The sequence below is a fragment of the Sycon ciliatum genome, chromosome 13 (assembly GCF_964019385.1).
Source record: "Sycon ciliatum chromosome 13, ocSycCili1.1, whole genome shotgun sequence".
NCBI classification, from domain to species: Eukaryota; Metazoa; Porifera; class Calcarea; order Leucosolenida; family Sycettidae; genus Sycon; species Sycon ciliatum.
Window position 1 is genome coordinate 7,443,859 of NC_088655.1, and position 18,474 is coordinate 7,462,332.

Consider the following 18,474-nt stretch of genomic DNA (forward strand, 5'->3'; position numbering starts at 1 on the left):
CACAACGTGAATGTTTGAGCAGATAACTGCAGCATCATCACGAGTGGTAGAAAGTGGGGACGATGCTGCACCTCCTGCAGCTGCTGGAGTACTTGTGCGGTCTGGAGCAGTGTGTAAAATAGGGGTGTTGGTGTTGGGTCTTCCAGATGCTAGATGATGTGTTATGCGTTTTGCAATAGCAGAACTCATTGTGACTAGCACACGCCCATCGCCACCCGGTTCGTGCAATAATCCAAGGATGCCAGTTCCCTGATTCCTCTCAAATGCCAACACCAGATGATTGTACCTGTAGGCATGATATATAACGTTGTTGTTGTTGAAGAATATTTAGACTTCTACAAACACCCATGTTGCAGCGAAACGCCCACTCCAGCTTGTTTGCTGAGACTGTGACAGAAGCCTGACTAGTGCTGCAATGTGTACTGCTGTGATTCATGATTTCAGTTGACATTCCTTGCCTTGCCTTGCCTGGGTAATATTGCAGTTCTTCACAACATGCATAACACAATTTTATGCTGCATTTACAGTCTAGTTCAAGGCCGAGCTCATGAAAATGTGGCAACTTGACCATGCATAATATTACGTGTCTGTGACTGTCTCTGCTCAAGTTGTTCTACAAGGCATATTGCCAATATTTCAATATTCAGTTTTATAATATATACAGATTCCTGTCATAGTTCAATGATACAAGCACAGCCATACTACCTTTAACCCACAGCCTTCTCCTGAGAAACACAGGCACAGGTCAGAACTCACCCAGTGCAGCCTTAGAGTTCATAGGATCAATGCTTTCCACTCCATCCAGCATGAGACTCACATGTCTGACCAAATTCTCCTGCCCACACATAGAACACTTCACTGGCATGTCGCTGTGCTGTTCCTACTGGCTGTTCCAGACCACACTCATTACTCACAGAGATCAAGTCTCTACTTGCAGACACTACACTCTGACTCCACTATCTCCAGGTACTGCAGGTACAAGACCAGTTTTTCTCTCACAGTCGTCAGTAATATTTTTATCTGGCGACTGGAAAAGAAAAAATAGATATCGTTCCAAGTGCCACTCAAGTGGATGCACTTGAACTTGAGAGAAGCATGTCACTTACCTGCGTTCTGAGACTGATACATGTATCATTGGTAGCTGGGCTCTGGACAATCTTGCAGGTTTACTTGTCTTCACTGGCAGGCGAGACTGAGAAAAGGGCATATCTGAGCTGGAAGTTAGAACTACACGACCTGAAGAAGATTGAACACGCTTTGGTCCTGAGCGCCCACGAAAACGGCCGTGCCTATTGATAACTACAAGTACTTGACACGAAGCTCCATAGCTCCATCGATCGCCGACATCCAGCAAACCAAAATGGAAAACACAAAACGTTCAAACTGTTCAAGGACTGCAGTTTCTTTGAATTCTCGCAAAATAAACTTTTGAACACGACTATTTCTCGCAAAAAAACTTTCTCCAGCCGCGGACAAAATGTTTTCAAACGCGAAATTTTGCATAAAATCATGCCCAGATTTCGATGCGCGCGCAGAAGTACTGAGCCCCCTTAAAAAAATGGAAATCCCAAAATGTTCGAAGTTTCAGCGCGTATCAGGCGCGTACCAGCGCACATGCCAGTCACTTTCACTGGCGGGGTCCAAAAATTAGTACTCGAAGGTGTCGCACGCGCGAGATACGACTGGGATTGCTGTTTTTTTGTGAAAGGCTGAGCGCGCGTTTGGACACGCGTGAACGGCAAGCGTACCGCGTCCACGCGCCAGTTGTGAACACAGCTTACGCCCCTTGGGCGTCGCGACCTCGGGCCTGATCACTCACAGACCTCGGGCCTGATCAGAGCGTCATAGTCTCATACCCTCGCAACTGTGTAGGATTATGTATTTACTGAAGTACACTGAACGTCTTCTGCATAGCTACGGGAATAACACCAATTCAACTCAGCATCGTGCGGTCAGTTTCAGATCCTCGCAAAGTCACTGCCTGTGTGTGGTCTTCCTGTGCCACGCAAAACTCTTACCAGGCTCATCTGTCCTGAATCCTCTGCCTTCACCTTCGCTTGAATGACAAATGATCACAACATGCTTTGTGCATTTCACTGCAGCTTCACTTGCTAGTCTTCATCATTACATCATGGAAATGTATGTGTGCGTGTGTGCATTGCGATGTCACTTGTAGCCATGCGATAACACATACTTATTGCATTCCCAACTCCTCACAACCACGCGCTCTCAGCCGCACACAGCACACAGGCGAGGAAAATCTTAGGCGGAATAATGATGCCAGTGGAAAGTACACATATGGTGTTTACTATTATGATGTTGTAATGTCCATGTGTGCAGGCAAGGCCACACACACCGCCCAGATACCACAACGCGACAGGCTCGGTTGCCGTTCAGGGTTCACACCGACCTGTGCGCCCATCAACAGGATCGACAGCAGGACGCCCCACTGATTCAGAGGTCGATGTGCACCAGGAAACTTGTAGTCGTGAGTGTGATACCAGCAGGTCTAGTAGCAACCACTGACAAACGAGAGGCCAGCTGGGGCATTCACTTCAGTCAGGGCTGCTTGGTCGACGCTTCGTATCAGCAGCTCCGCTCAGTTTGATCATTTCCGTTTGATCTCGTTTGTCAGTGGTTGCTACTAGACCTGCTAGATTTTCGTCGCCTGTGTGGTGTGTTCCTCCACCAATGAGCGCCTACTATAAATATTTATCGCTGTTTTCACACTTTACCATTTAAGCAGCTTGCATATGCCATTAAATAACCTACGTGGAGATAATAATTTTAATATAGCTATGAATAGGATGAAGGCCGCAGACATCACGCAACTACGTTACTTGTTTGACATGTATTACTGTGTATTTTATAACAAAAATATTATTGAAAACCCAGAATCGATTTTCTCGTTCCTATCATCAGTGGGAAAAAACGGAACTAAGGATACAACCAAAGAAACTGAAGTTAAGTACTGTAAATAGAAAGGTGTTAGAAATAACATCAAGATACAAGTGCAATAAAACCACTAGAGGAAACGCAAAAAGGGTAACAAGATTACATAACCAAAGGCGAGAAGGCACTGAACGAAGTGTCAACCTACGAATACAACTTCAGTGCAACAATGTGCTCTTTTTGCTTACACAAAACAGGCTTATGAATACGTATACAAACTGCCTCTAGCGGAGTTGTTCCTCCAGATCCGCTTCACTCACTGACTCATGATACTGCTCGACCCTCCTCCCGTTGGTACTGTCTACAACGCGCGGTCCTTGGCCGTTTCTGGCATAGATCTCTGTGGGGTAGTTTGCTGTTGCCCTCCGAGGTCTCTGGATTAATGTGGGCGGCGTGGCAATTCGTGTGAGAGTTGGTGATGCCAGCGCGAAGCACTGAAGTTGTATTCGTAGGTTGACACTTCGTTCAGTGCCTTCTCGCCTTTGGTTATGTAATCTTGTTACCCTTTTTTGCGTTTCCTCTAGTGGTTTTATTGCACTTGTATCTTGATGTTATTTCTAACACCTTTCTATTTACAGTACTTAACTTCAGTTTCTTGGGTTGTATCCTTAGTTCCGTTTTTTCCCACTGATGATAGGAACGAGAAAATCGATTCTGGGTTTTCAATAATATTTTTGTTATAAAATACACAGTAATACATGTCAAACAAGTAACGTAGTTGCGTGATGTCTGCGGCCTTCATCCTATTCATAGCATATGCCATTGTTATAATTATGTGGAAAACGCGCACTTGCGCCATTTCTGGTGTATAAGAATAATCATTCCTCCATTATCATCATTATCATCCTCCACTGATGAGCTTCGACAGGGAGCGAAACAGCTGTCTCGAGGCGTGGAACAATATTATCTCTCAACGGAAGTGTCCTTGCTGGCGTCTGTATGGTTCGGCTGCGAGCGCGTGGTTGTGATGAGTTGGGAATGCAATAAATTGAATGCAAGAATCTCTCATCATTGCACCAGCGAATGTCAGTGCAAGTGTGATAACTGTTCAATGATGATGGATCCTTGCTGTTGCGCACCCTGCTGTACTGAAACTGGTTCTAGTCACACCCGTCGTGTCCTTCATGGATACATAGAGACGATCTGTTCGCTAGTCTCTTGGTCTCCACCCTACGAGAACAGCCAACTTATCTGGACCCATCCCATAAGCTATTTCCCGGCGCTCTCTCGTGCTAACCTTTGAAATCTTCCATACATCATTGGTAGGGTTTGGTGTGAAGTAAACGAAAGCCACTTCCTTTCCTACATTGTCGGAATCGGTCTATGCACCAGCGTAACATGTACTTCAGTCCTGGCCAAAGAAATCACACCCGCAAGTCAAACGTAGCTCAGCGATTGCTCCCCAGTGACTTCATGCACGTTCCTAAAACTGATCTGAGGGCCGCAGCGGCCGCATGAGACTTGGCACTGCTGTCGGCACGTGGGTTTGCCAATTGGATTTCTTTGGCCACGACTGTTCAGTCATCATGTATTGTATTGTATAATATGGAATGACGGCAAGTAGTTATTTCTGTGATAAACTGTACTGTGTAGTGTGTAAAATGCATGGTGCAGTGCAACACCTAAGTACACATGTACTGTACTGTGTAGTGTGTAAAAGGCATGGTGCAGTGCAACACCTAAGTACACATGTACTGTACTGTGTAGTGTGTAAAATGCATGGTGCAGTGCAACACCTAAGTACACATGTAATACAATCATCGTTAGTACGGCCTTAAGGATAAGTCCTTGTTACCTGAGATTAGTTACCAGGACAACAGGCACTTCGTACATAACTACTCTCTTACACATGCAGTCATCTTTAAACAACTTATGCTCTATTTCTGATTCCTGTTATCATGAAGTGCATAGTCAGCCATCTCTCTGTCCCCACGTCGTTTCTCCGCTGACCAATTTTGTCATTATCAAAATGTCAGCCTTCAGCATATCTCTGCTGTATTTGAGAGCGATGGAAAAGGGGATTTAAATAAGAATAAGCTGAACAATAGTCACCATCAGTGCACACACACGTGAAAACAGCTCAGTAACATGCTTCACCGCACTCATACATTGCATCCAGCACAACACATTGAGCAGCAGACAGCACACAGGCACACTGTGAAGGTCGGATCTCCGTATGGATAAGAAAAACAAGACTTCCGAATAATGATGATGAAAACAGCGAAAGTGTAGTGCACAGTACACTAACAAGCTGTGTACCGTAATGACGTAATGACGTAATGACGTAATGATCCGGCAAGGCAATTGCAGCAGTGGTACATGGTGTAAACCTTGGTAAAGTGTAAACGCATCATGTTGTGCAATGATAAGGAAAACAAGTGCAAGATCAGTGCAGACACACACGCACACACACACACACACACACACACACACACATTCTGTGCTGTAATTAAAAAAGAAGGCATGCAAAGTAAAGTGCAGTTCCGACAAAGTGTGTTCCTTACTGATACAGAAAACAAAGTCAGAAAACAGCAGAGCATGAAAATACATTGCCGACTCCAACCATGTAGAATACTAGAAGCGAAAAGCAAAAAAAGCAATGAAAACAGTTGGCAGTGAAAAAGCAACGAAAAAAGCTGGCAATGAAAAAGCAACGAAAACAGCTGGCAGTGAAAAAGCAACGAAAACAGCAATGAAAACAGTGATGAGCTGCACAAAGACCACACTGTGATCTCACATCATGGATAAAAGTAATGAAGTGCGTGATCAGTCCACACAATCACCCACACACGTATTCTGTGCTGTAGTGATAAGAAATGATACAAGCGAAACAGCAGTGTACACAAACACATCATGTTGTGTAACTGTCACAGAAAACATATGAAAACATCACTGCACACACACCCACGCAATCATATTGCAGGTCGGTAGTGATGTAGGCTAGCAAGGGAATAACAATGACAAAAAGCTCACTGGGGTCTGCAATGATGAGTAAAAAAGAGTGAAACTGTGAGTCACACAAACAAATTCTGTGCTTTAGTGATGAGAAAAATAACAAGCGAAACTGCAGTGCTGTAGTTCACAAACATGATACATGTCACTGTCTCATGAAAAAAGAATGTAAAAAACAATTGACATCGCGATGCACACACGCACACATACATTTCCATGAGGTAATGATGAAGACTAGCAAGTGAAGCTGCATTGAAATGCACAAAGCATGTTGTGATCAGAAATGATGGATAAAAACAAGTCGAACTGTGCAACATGCAAACAACCATGACAGTGTATTCTGTTCCGTTGTAGTACTAAAAGCAAGCCAAACGGGAACTTCAGGCCAAACACACACATGGACATCATTGATGACGAAGAAGAGCAAGTGAAATGGCATTACACACAAGCACTCTGTGCTAAAAAAAATAGCTAGGCAAATTTCGCAGGCGGCAAGAAGTGCACATGCACATACGAATACACACACACACACACACATATACACACACACACACACACATTCATAAAAAAAACTAAAAAAAGACGAGTGAAGGCCGTAGGGAACACGAACACAAATCCATAGAGCTCTTCAAAACTGAAGCAAACAAGTGAAGGATTGGTATACAGACATGCACGGAATATGCAAGTGAAGTAGTAAACAACAAATTGCCACAATGGCCAATTTCTAGCCAGCATGACTACTCGATGATGATAGGAAACATCAGCCACTGTTCCGACTCTGTCCTCAGTGACCATGACAACGATGACCTGGTTAGAGAGTGTAGACACCTGTAACCTGTATGTGACAAACAAACAAAATACATTTATTTATTTATTTATTTCACCTATACGTGGCAAGAGAATATAGGCCGATATGGAGGGAGGGGGCGGTAGCCAGCCATGGCAGTAAACAAAAACAAAGCAAAAATAAATAAATATTACACATAACTGGAGGCAAAGAGAAACAAATCTGGATGAAGAATTAGCAGTTATTAGAACACATCATTTATACACGTTTTACCAGGCGTGGGCCATCCCCTGATCAAAGGTGCCAAACATTTTTTTTTACTTAACTGGTAAAACAAATTATACACACGTGTACACAAATACATGTACACACCATTTAGACACACGTGTACACAAATACATGTACACATACACACACGTGCGCGCACACAAACAATGTACCATGGACCATGTATACGCCCGTCACAAGAGAAGCACAAAAATATGCAAATGCACTGGATGTGCACCCACAGATTTTCTCTTATAGCAACGATAGCGAACAAAAACTGAATGAGACAGATCAAGACTTGCACCAGATAACTGTCTAATCCACACAACCGGCGAAGCCATGCGAACCTGGTCTGCACCACACAGAGTACATCGGCATAAAACGGCAAAGACAGTTACCTATGCACACCCTACATATTGTTGGGGTAACCAGTATAGACAGCACGCAGCTTTGAGAGAAGCAGACACTAGATGCACTGTTACCTTGAAGTGAAATTGGAGTTACTTTACCAACCAGCTTCGGCTACTGAGCACTGGCAACCCAGAGCCAACAGACATACCAACAAACTCAGCCATGAAAGATATTATAGTAATGACACACTGGATTGTGGAGCCGAAACTAGTCCAACTTCCAAATGCTTACATACACACCCACGCACACACACACACACTTACACACACACGCATACACACACACGCATACACACGCACACGCACACGCACACACAAACACACACACACACACACTTGAACTTGAACTTGCCCATTGCCGTAGGCAATGATAGCGGAAGGACTAATTCGGCGGCAACCGGCAGAAAGGTTCGTGGTGCTTGAGATCGCCGGGGCGGCAACACGTCTTCCCGCAAGCACAACGATATTCTGGCTCGGCGGAGACATCACGAGGTTAAGGACGACGGTGGATGACCTCCCTCCACTCCGAGCGGTTCTGGGCAGTGTCAAGCCATTCCTTCTCCGGGAGAGGTGGATGAATGACCAATCCGGCGGACACACTTTGAAGCTCACAGAGGACTGGGCAAAGGAGTTAATCAAAATATACACCAAGTCCCGAGGGAAAAGCTTGTGCAAAGGACTTTCAGGAAACCAGCCGAAAAGACTGGTGCACGGCGTTGTGACCTAGGAAGTGAGGTGCAGTAGATCTACGCCCAGGTGTTACATCAATTAAGCGGAAGCTATCACTGCGCTGCATATACAAGCACCAGCGGCTCGCGTGGGTGCTGATGAGCAAGTATGACAAGTGTAGGAGGAGATTTGAAGAAAAGAACACTGATATGGCCTTGCCTGGTGTGTGTCTCAAAGAATGGCATTATTGCCACGAATGGGATAACACTTATAGCCAACACGTGAGCGGTCTCGCTCAGCTTCTGAGCGGCAAGCTGACAGGCACAAACTGCCTAGAAGCCGGATTCAAGATGAGGAGAAGTGGAACAAGCTATGAAATGTGCTGCAGCTCGCCAGATCAAACATTTTGGGCTACTTCTCCAGCGACGATGGTGGTGAGTTACTCAGTAGGACGTCTAACTAGCTTGAATTTTCGGCCGAGTTGCTTACGGGCCATCCATAAATATAGATATTTATTTGGAAACAAAAACTAGCTGTTTAGGGGGCGGGGGGGGGGGGGGGAGTTGAGCGCCTGTTCGTTTCTCAATAAATATCGATGCACAATTTGTATGTGTGGTCCAGAAAAAAAGAAATAAATATCGATACAATTTACCGTTTCTGTGTGTTTGTTTCTCGAGGAGGGGGGGGGGGGGGATCGGAGGGGGGTTGAAGAGAAATGACTAGTTTTTGTTTCTAAATAAATATCGGTATTTACGGATTACCTCTACTAAATACTGACATGTAAATAGTCATGTAAATAGTGTTTTGTACTCGTGGCATGCTTCAAACATATGCATTTCCTTCCTGAGACAAGGGTGAAGATAAGAGCCAATTGTAACTGTGCAGACCAAGTAGGAAAGTCACTCTGCTACTACACCAACTAATACACCAACCAATCCATGGCCTTAATGTCTGAGTCATGGCACCTGCATGAAATACCATCCATGACCTTAATTTCTGAGTCATGGCACCTGCATGGAATACCATTAATTTTTCACAAGACGAGTGTTTTAAATAATTGGGTATGGGAGGGCCTTCAAGCAGCCAAACAATTTTCAAGCAGTTGTCATGACAACCCGCAGTGGTGATGTAATGAGATAGGAGTGTGCTGATCACTGACCTGATTAGACTCGATCACTCTCCGTCAGCAAACTGTTCATCTGCTCAAGCTGCGTTGTGTACTGTCCATAACCCTTGATGATCTTGCACAGCTTGATGTAGCCATCACGTTCCTGTGCCATGATGATAGCCAGTAGTTCAGAATTGTGATCTCTGCCACCGTAGTTCCTCAGGGTCAGTTTGAGCTTGTCAATCTGATCAAAAGCTAAGAAGCCGTACTCCTGTGCTTTGTCACGCAGGCCATTAGCATCCAGCTTTTGCAGCCAGATGTGGAGTTTTGTTATGAAGATGGCATGGTCAAATGGGTTATCCAAGAACGTCTCTGAAAAGCAGAAAAGAACGTGATCATATAATGCTGAGGCCAATATACAATCTGATCCGGTACTGTTTCTGCCAAAGCAGCAATGGCAGTATAAATGTTCTGCAGACAAAGTGCCTGTTGCGTCAAATGATCAAAATACCGTTAGAAACTCTTCCAGCCCGTCAATTTTATTTTCAAGGGGAAGTTAAGGCAAAAATTAAAATTTCACCAGTTGTAGTCTTCGGGGTGCTGAGTCGAATGGTCTTGGTCCGAGAAAGCTGAGACGCTCCCTTCCTACTTGAATCCCAATCGAACTCGCGCACTTCCACCGAAACTGGGTGACTGCGCCCTACTAGATGGGGATTTGTATGCAAAATGTCACTAAAAGCGCCATTTCGTTCTTATAAAAGCACGGATGACCGCGATTGGCCCATATGTTGTAGTCTTTTGGCCGCTGAGTCGACTGGTTTTGGTCCAAAAAGGCTACGATGCAGCGTTCCTCCTTTGTTCCCAATCAAACATGGTTGAAGAAGCGGTCACGTGCTCCTGGGTGCCCAAATCACCTGGTCACCACGCCAGCAGGCGACAAATTTCACACCAAGGTTCAACTCGAGTGACAGGAGTGCACCCAAAAAAGGTCAAACAGGCTAGTAAGTTGTACCCTGCAGGCACGGTGACCAGGTGACTGGTGTACGCAGGAGCACGTGACCGCTTGTTCAACCATGTTCGATTGGGAATAAAGGAGTAACGCTGCATCGCAGCCTTTTCGGACCAAAACCAGTCGACTCAGCGTCCAAAAGACTACAACGTATGGGCCAATCGCGGTCATCCGTGCTTTTATAAGAACGAAATGGCGCTTTTAGTGACATTTTGCATACAAATCCCCATCTCGTAGGGCACAGTCACCCAGTTTCAGTGGAAGTGCGCGAGTTCGATTGGGATTCAAGTAGGAAGGGAGCGTCTCAGCTTTCTCGGACCAAGACCATTCGACTCAGCACCCCGAAGACTACAACTGGTGAAATTTTAATTTTTGCCTTAACTTCCCCTTTAAATATGCGACAAGGAGACAATAGCTTTCCCTGATGAGTGTGTTATGAAAATTGATAAGGAAATTTTGCTTTTAGATTCCTCATATTCTTCTCTTCTTTTTTGTTTCGTAACCTCTGCCTCACTTATACTATTCTTGACTTGTTTTATCGGTTGAACGCGTCATTATCGACATCAAGCTTTTAAGTTGTGCATTCGCCTCATAATGCATGCTGCCAGAACACTCTGGTTGACTTTGCTATGAATGTTTCCACAGTTTTCACATCTGACAATAACGAGATTTTTTAATACTCCTACACATAGGTACCTGGCGTGGAATTTGCATTCACGGTGCTTGCAATGCTTTTCTTTTTTCAAGCACATTTCATGACAAGATGATACAGTTTTGCTCTCGCTCGTTTTGCTCTCGCTTTGATTGTTAAAATTCACACTTGTAAATTTCACTGCTGTTGTTCTTAGTGTCATTTCTATTACTTAGATTTTCTACGATAGCTCCATTTTGTTTCAGTGACCTTTAGTACAGCGACGATTCCTGATGAGTGTTGAACGAAAACTTGTTTAAATCCTTGTTTTCTCTACACAATTTCTTCATATTTTCATCGTTTTATTGTACATTGTCTCCACCGTTTCACATTGTATGAATAAAGTGTACACAAATTCCGCTTGTCTTATTGATTGCGGTTATCAAATTATTGTCTCCTCGCCGTTTGTAGACTTATTATTATTATTATTATTACTTGCATGTACGCGTTGGAGTCAACCATGCAAGCATGATCCACAACTTCGCTTATGCTGAACATGATAAACAGGACTATGAAAGAGAAAAAATGAGCTAGAACGATGATAATAATAATTATGATACTTATATCATAATATATACAATGTAGCTCATGGGTATTGAAGATATGTCATTTATGAATATGTCTATAATAGTTGCTGTCTGATGATCGGTTAAAACCGTGAAACTCAGAGTTACGGAAGAAACGCTTTTCGTCCCTCTCAAGTGTGTGTCTATAATTATGAATATTGCAGCCTGAGTGATAATGATAGTGCTATTTCCTGAGTTAGAATAGACTTATACCTCTCCATATTCACCCTATCAACCCTACAGCTCAACAAACGAGTCATGTTGGTCATTCATGCACATGTACGCAGAACTAACGTAAGTCGTTGTTACTTCACTACCGACTGGCATGTTCTTGCATGAAACGGAGAGTGACGTGTTCCTGTCAGAGTCTTATTCAACTTTTTTTAGAGTCGATTGTGTACACGGACTGGTGCATGTGGCACGAGAGGCGACGGCCCTGGAGAACACGCTCGAGCCAATCACCTTGGAGAACACGCTTGTGCTTTACGAGAGCCAATCGTCGTCCGTTTCGATGCGAAGATTTGACGAATCCGTGAGCATCACGCCAATTCGGGAGCCGGTTCATAGACAGGGAACCAAGCGATTCTGCCCTCCCTTGTTTTCTTTTCAGGCAACGCTCAGGAGCTGCTGTAAGCCCTAGAAAGGTTCTACGCCAACGTCCATAAACAGAATATTCCTGAGTACAAACGAAAGTCCTTGTTTGCCGCTCGATCCGAAATCCATCGACATATCGAGCGTCCGAAACCTTGTTTGCTTGCTTGAACGCTCCGTCTGTGAAGATGCTCATAGTTGGCTGATACTAGTAACTTGTCAGCACCTGGTCACATGCGGATTCAGCGCCCAGTGGCAAGCAAGGAATTTCGTTTGTACTCAGAAAAGTCCTGTTTACGGAAGTTAGTGTAGAAACTTTCTACGACACTCGCCAGCTCTGGTGTACTGAGTGAAGAGAAATTAAGCTCAGCACCGAGTACTGCTCTCTTTACAGTACGTATCAAAAAGTGGTGAATATAAGCGGTGAATATCTAGCAATATTCACCACTTATGTAGATGGCCAATAGCATGTGGGTGAATATGGAATGAAGTATAAGCCAGTGTATGTAGAGCAAGAAGGTATGCATTTTTGCTTATGTAGATAGCATACAGAGAGACTAAGACAACAATAGTAACAGGACACACATTGAAGGGCAGTTGAGCGCAGACAGATGAGACCAGAATGAAGGGAGAAGTCTTATGTTAAACGGAATCACGCACCTGTTTGTTCAGAGAGCTCCGCTTCATCCTCCTCATGCAGGCTTGCAATGCGTTCGTCTGTTGACCGCATGGCATGGCTGAAGACACACATACACACACAAACACACACACAAACACACACACAAACACACACACAAACACACACACACACACACACATAAACACACACACAAACACATACATACACACCTCAGACATGCCCATCGCGGAAGCGATGATAGCGAACAGCTATGTTAGACATAGCAACTTGTGCTGGGATTACACCATTCAAAAGCTTGCAAGGCTGATGAGTTGACTGCCACTATTTTTAGCCTGGTATCCACCACACAGCTGTTTGAAGTGACTTTTTCTGGCCAGTGAATCCCTATTTTTCATTTTTCCATTTTTTTTCTACACACACACCACACCACATACTCCGGCATACACTGGCTGTTGGTAACCACCCAGGAGAATGAAAGAAAAGTCAGGAAGAGTCCGAGAAAGAGAAGAAAGATGTGTGCGACCATAATCGTCGGGAATTGAACCCGCAACCTCTCGATTGGAAATCGACTGCACATACCACTGCACCATATGGGACACACACATACATACACACACACACACAGTAAACCCTAGTTTAAGCGACCATCCCACGGTGCAAGGGAAAGCGGTCATTAAAGCCAGGTGGTCTTTAGAACCAGGTCCCACACTCTCTGTGTAGAACTGTCTGTGCATGGAAAAACGGTCGTTAAGATCAGGTAGTGGTTAAAACGAGAGTTCACTTAAACCAGGTTTTACTGTACACACATTTTAAAGTGAACAAACATGCAATATACTCACCAGTTGATGACATAAAAATCAATACATGCGCACACATATAGATGCCGACATTCCTGGCCGCACTCCTGCGCGCATTCCTGCCCACACTCTTGCCACCGCCCAAACTCCTGCCCACACTCTTGTCCGCACACCTTGCCCACGCTCCCCTGCCCACACTTCTCTGCACGCAGTCCTGACCGCACTACTGCCCAATCTCCTGCCAACATTCCTGAACACAATCATGCTCGCACTCCTGCCTGTACTCCTCCCCGCATTTCTCTGCTCGCATGCCTGATCACACTCACTCCGGCACTCCTTCCCACACACCCTCCAACGCTGCTCAGTCCTGCCCGCATGCCTCAGTTCTGCCCGCACTCCTCAGTCCTGCCCGCACTCCCCAGCCCTACCCGCACTACTGCCTACCCTTCTGGCCGGATTACTGCCTACATTTTTGCCCGCACTACCGCCTAGTGGTGAAATCCGACATCTCACCCCTCAGACATACGATCGAGGATTGCCTCAACACTGCTCGGGAGAAAAAGCTATGGCTGTACTTCATTGACAAATGTCCATCGGTGTAAACAAAATACCATGCACTTGTCATGTGCTAGAACCTGTATATGTTTTTTTCGTATGCTATTCTTCCTGCTGCAATCTATTTCATGGCGAAACAGCTGATAGATGCGTGGAACCCATTATCCGGGACACATGCGACCTGTATTATTATTATTATGATTGCCACCTACAATTCTGCCCACAGAACTGCCTAAACTCTTCAGTGCTGCCTGCACTGCTGCCTACACTTCTGCCCACAGTTCTCTTCACACACTTTACCTCGCACAAGGCTTTAGGCTGTACACCTATGCACTCACCACAATATGCTGGAGTGATAATTTGCAAAATATGTCATTAAGTGAGCAGTGCAGGGAAATTATTGCTACTGCCTACTGACCAGCACTTTGGCCGAGTGGTTGGGGGCTTTCCTGCGAATCCCAAAGTTCTGAGTTCAAGACCAGTGCTGACACCAGTGAGCTTGTACTGTGTTAACAAATGCTGGGATGCAAGCATGAACCACTTTACATGCAGTTAACTGCTCTGACACCCAAGGTCAACTGGCTACTCACTACACTGTCACGTGCTGCATCTGCCACCCTGGTATCTCAGGCATGGTGGTGGCCTTGTACAAGCGAAACTTCCTAAACTGGTTGTGATTCTCAACACAATTGCATAGCCTGTTTTGTTGCACATCTGCGATCTTTAATTTCTTCTGCTTATGTACTTCAAATAGGGAAGGGTGTTTTAAATAGGATCTGGGAACTAATAATAATAATAATAATAATATTCGCGGGATCCGAGTAAGCATCACTTTAATGTTCAGAAACACACAAGCTATAGCCTTCGCTTCCGCGGGCCACCACTATGCCTTTACACCTTAGTGGCGAATGCAGACCTAACAAGTGAGTCAGGGGAGAGGAGGCTAGTCTCTCAACCAATCGGTCGTATAACGGCCCATAACCCTGTAAACTGCATCCTTGTTATCCTCACTCCGAGCTGTGAGTACCCAGTTGACCGTGGGTGTCGACGTAGTTCAACACGCGTCAAAAGTCTTTTTACATGCCCCCTGCTGCCAGCGCGGGTCTCGATCTCGGGACCTCATGATTCGCAGGCAGGCCTGCAAACCAATCGGCCATATCCGTTGGTGCATCTGGGAACTACACAGCTCAATAAGACCTTTTTGGTTTCTAGGGATGACGCCGCCACATGAAAATACCACATGAATATACCACATGAAAAGACTACATGAAGAGACCACATGAAGAGACAACATGAAAGGCGTCAGATGCCGCTTCTTTACGGATGCAGAGGAAAATTCAGATCCACCAATTACAGTATACGGGAAAAGATGAACACCTACTTTCTGCATCAATGTTGCCCTGTTTTCCACACCTCGTGTTCCCAACTCACTGTGGTGTACAGCACAGTTGAAGCAATCCTCTTCAAGTCAGGACTTGATCATGATACATATACCTGTCATTGCACAATCATGGTCTGAGAACTCACTCACTGGGCCGGCCTGACTCATTATGTTCGAAATGGTGCAGTACATTTCACTGAACTATACCAAGGACTGATTCAATGGTTCTATACTTCATTGTTGAGTAATGCATGAGTAGCACTTACAGTGGTGAAGCGGGTAGGACAACACCACAGCTTCCATGAGCAGCATGATGCTCAGCATGGCCTGATACATTCAACAGTAAAGAACAGAAAGCAGCATACAAAAACTATCCATGTCTCGGTGCAGACAAATTTGATTATAGGAATGGGTATAAATTGTAAACTGATTTCATAAAAGGTAAGCATTAAACACATTCCCAACCAGTCATGTATTCACTATCCACAGATCCAATGACTCTTTTTTCGTACAGAATCTCATGCAAACTGAAGTTCTCTTTGAGACCTGAGCAAGCTCATAGATCAAATGTGCCTCTAGATTCAAAAAGGCGGCTTATGTCATTTTTGAGCATTTTGAGTGATCTATACCCTGGCATTGCTGTATCCCAGCAGATCACTTTGTAAAAACACCTAGGTCTAAAATTGTCATGTTTCACAGAGTTATAGATGTTTCACAAAGTGAGTTATACATGTACATCACTTTATGCGGAAACACACACAACTTTAAAATACATTTTTCTCAGTACTGCGTGAAACGACATAAGCGTGGATGTTCCCAAGTTGTACATTGTACTGTTGAGATACCCAATTCAAATAAATCAATACAATAAGTAAGTAAAGTAAATTATCGTGTCCGTTCCCGAAGGGAGCTCACGACGGCCGCTAACACCCGCTAACAATCAATACAATACAAAACAAGAATAGAAAAAAACCTCTTTTTCGGATCTAGAGGCTCAAGTTGTGTTGCAAGATAGTGTGAAGTAGACATTTGCACACAAGTAAACTAACACTAGCATACAGGGAGCACACATGGTGTATTGAGCACATTCAATTTTACCAGCATCATCTTGGCGAGCAGCAGTGGACTGACTGGCTTGATCAGAGTGTGACTGGCTGGCGGAAGGAACGCTCTCTGCCGAGTCTGATTGAACAGTAGAGAAAGTGAATTAAGAAACTATCCATGTCTCTGCGCAGAAATATTCGATTATAGGAATGTGTATCAAATCCTAAAGGTCACCGGACATAACACACATACCCAACCAGTCATGTGTTCATTATCCACAGAGAAAAGTATTCTTTTTTCGTATAGTATCCCATGCAAACAGAAGTTCTCTTTGAGACCTGAGCAAGCCCATAGATCAAGTTGTGTTGCAAGATAGTGTGAAGTAGACATTTGCACACAAGTAAACTAGCAGTAGCATACAAGGAGCACACATGGTGTATTGAGCACATTCAACTTTAAATAAGCGACGAGGAGATAATAGCTTTCCCTGATGAGTGTGTCATGAAAAATGATTAGGAAATTTTGCATTTTGATTCATCATATTATTCTTTTTTTTTTGTTTCGTAACGTCCGCCTTACTAATACTATTCTTGACTAGTTTTATCGGCTGAACGCGTCCTTATCGACATAAATTTTTTAATTTGTGCATTCGCCTCATAATGCATGCTGCCAGAACACTCTGGTTGACTTTGCTGTTAATGAAGCCACAGTTTTCACATCTGACATTAACGAGATTGCTTCAATACTTCTACACCTAGATACCTGACAGTAACGAGATTGCTTCAACACTTCTACACCTAGATACCTGACAATAACGAGATTTCTACAACTAGGTGGTATTTGCATTCACGGTGCTTGCAATGCTTTTCTTTTCTCCAGCATATTTCAAGACAAGATGATACAGTTTGTTTTACATCACCAAGCATACACATAATTATGGGATAGGTGTGCAATGAGATTGGTGATCTGTCTACTCATGATTAGTCACAGACTGTTAATCCACACACTTGTGATACGTCACGCACTATTGACTCATCCACTCAACATAAGCCAAGCACTTTCGAAGCCCGGACGTTTAAAAAAATAATTTCTGGACAGGCAAGCGCAGCGAGGTAGGCAAGAAAATTTTTCTCGGGCAATATTTTTCGGTTGCAACTATGGCATCTGATGACTTTTTTATCGCTGTTTCTTTTCCTGGCTTCCTCAATCAGGTTTGAATCTCATGAGTGTCCCTGCCCTTCCAACCTTCATTTCTATGCACATAAATATTGCTTTTCAAACTTTTCCTATGATGTGATTTGCCTGCTTACATGATGCCATACAATCACCATTGGGGACATGCACTTGGTTTTTACCCTCACTGTGCTTCGGCGCGAGGATTTTTTCCGCCTGGCGCGGTCCATAAAAATTAATCTGACCGTCCCACATGCTTCAAGAAGCAGTGCTGTTCTGCATTGTGACCCATCCTTGCAATCCTCGTGCATACTGTCTTCTTTCTATTTAAACAATTCTGTTCTCAGTCATAACGTCTAGACTTCTCTCGTTATCCAGTTCACATCTATCTGCGGTCAACTGTCCTTTAATTAGTGTGCTGTTCCTATTTATGAATACATGTAGGTCTCTCTGTAAAACAGAGAGGTTCCAGGCTGTCCAAGAGAGTGCTCAATACCGAGAGGTAGAGCCGGTTCAGACAATAAGAGGACAAAGATAGTATTTTAACTCTGAGTTTCACGCACTAAGCGATCATCAGAAACAGTTACTATTGTCTGTATGTATATTACTATTGTCTGTATGCCTGTCTATAATGTAATATTTATTATTAATAGACTTATGCCTCTCCATATTCACCCTATCATCCCTACAGCTCAACAAACGAGTCACGTTGGTCATAGATGTACATGTACGCAGAACTAACGTAAGTCGTTGTTACTTCACTACCGACTGGCATTGTCTTGAATGAATCGGAGAGCGATGACTGTGTTCTTGACAGAATCTTGTTTAAGTTTGTTAGGACAGATCGTGGACACGTACTGGTGACTGTGGCGCGGGACGCGA

At 44.2% G+C, this 18,474-nt stretch overlaps 1 protein-coding gene across 1 annotated transcript in view; it reads right to left on the bottom strand.

Moving 5' to 3' along the window:
• Positions 1-5,127: 5,127 nt before the first annotated feature.
• Positions 5,128-18,474, bottom strand: part of LOC135829454 (uncharacterized) — a 125,153-nt gene continuing 111,806 nt past the window's right edge. Inside the window, exons 14-18 of the mRNA XM_065341859.1 lie at positions 16,474-16,557; positions 15,642-15,702; positions 12,663-12,739; positions 9,197-9,517; positions 5,128-6,739 (exon numbers count right to left, since the gene is read on the bottom strand). Of these exons, the coding sequence (XP_065197931.1) occupies positions 9,201-9,517; positions 12,663-12,739; positions 15,642-15,702; positions 16,474-16,557 (539 nt within the window). The 3' untranslated portion in view covers positions 5,128-6,739; positions 9,197-9,200. The remainder of the gene's footprint in view (positions 6,740-9,196; positions 9,518-12,662; positions 12,740-15,641; positions 15,703-16,473; positions 16,558-18,474) is intronic.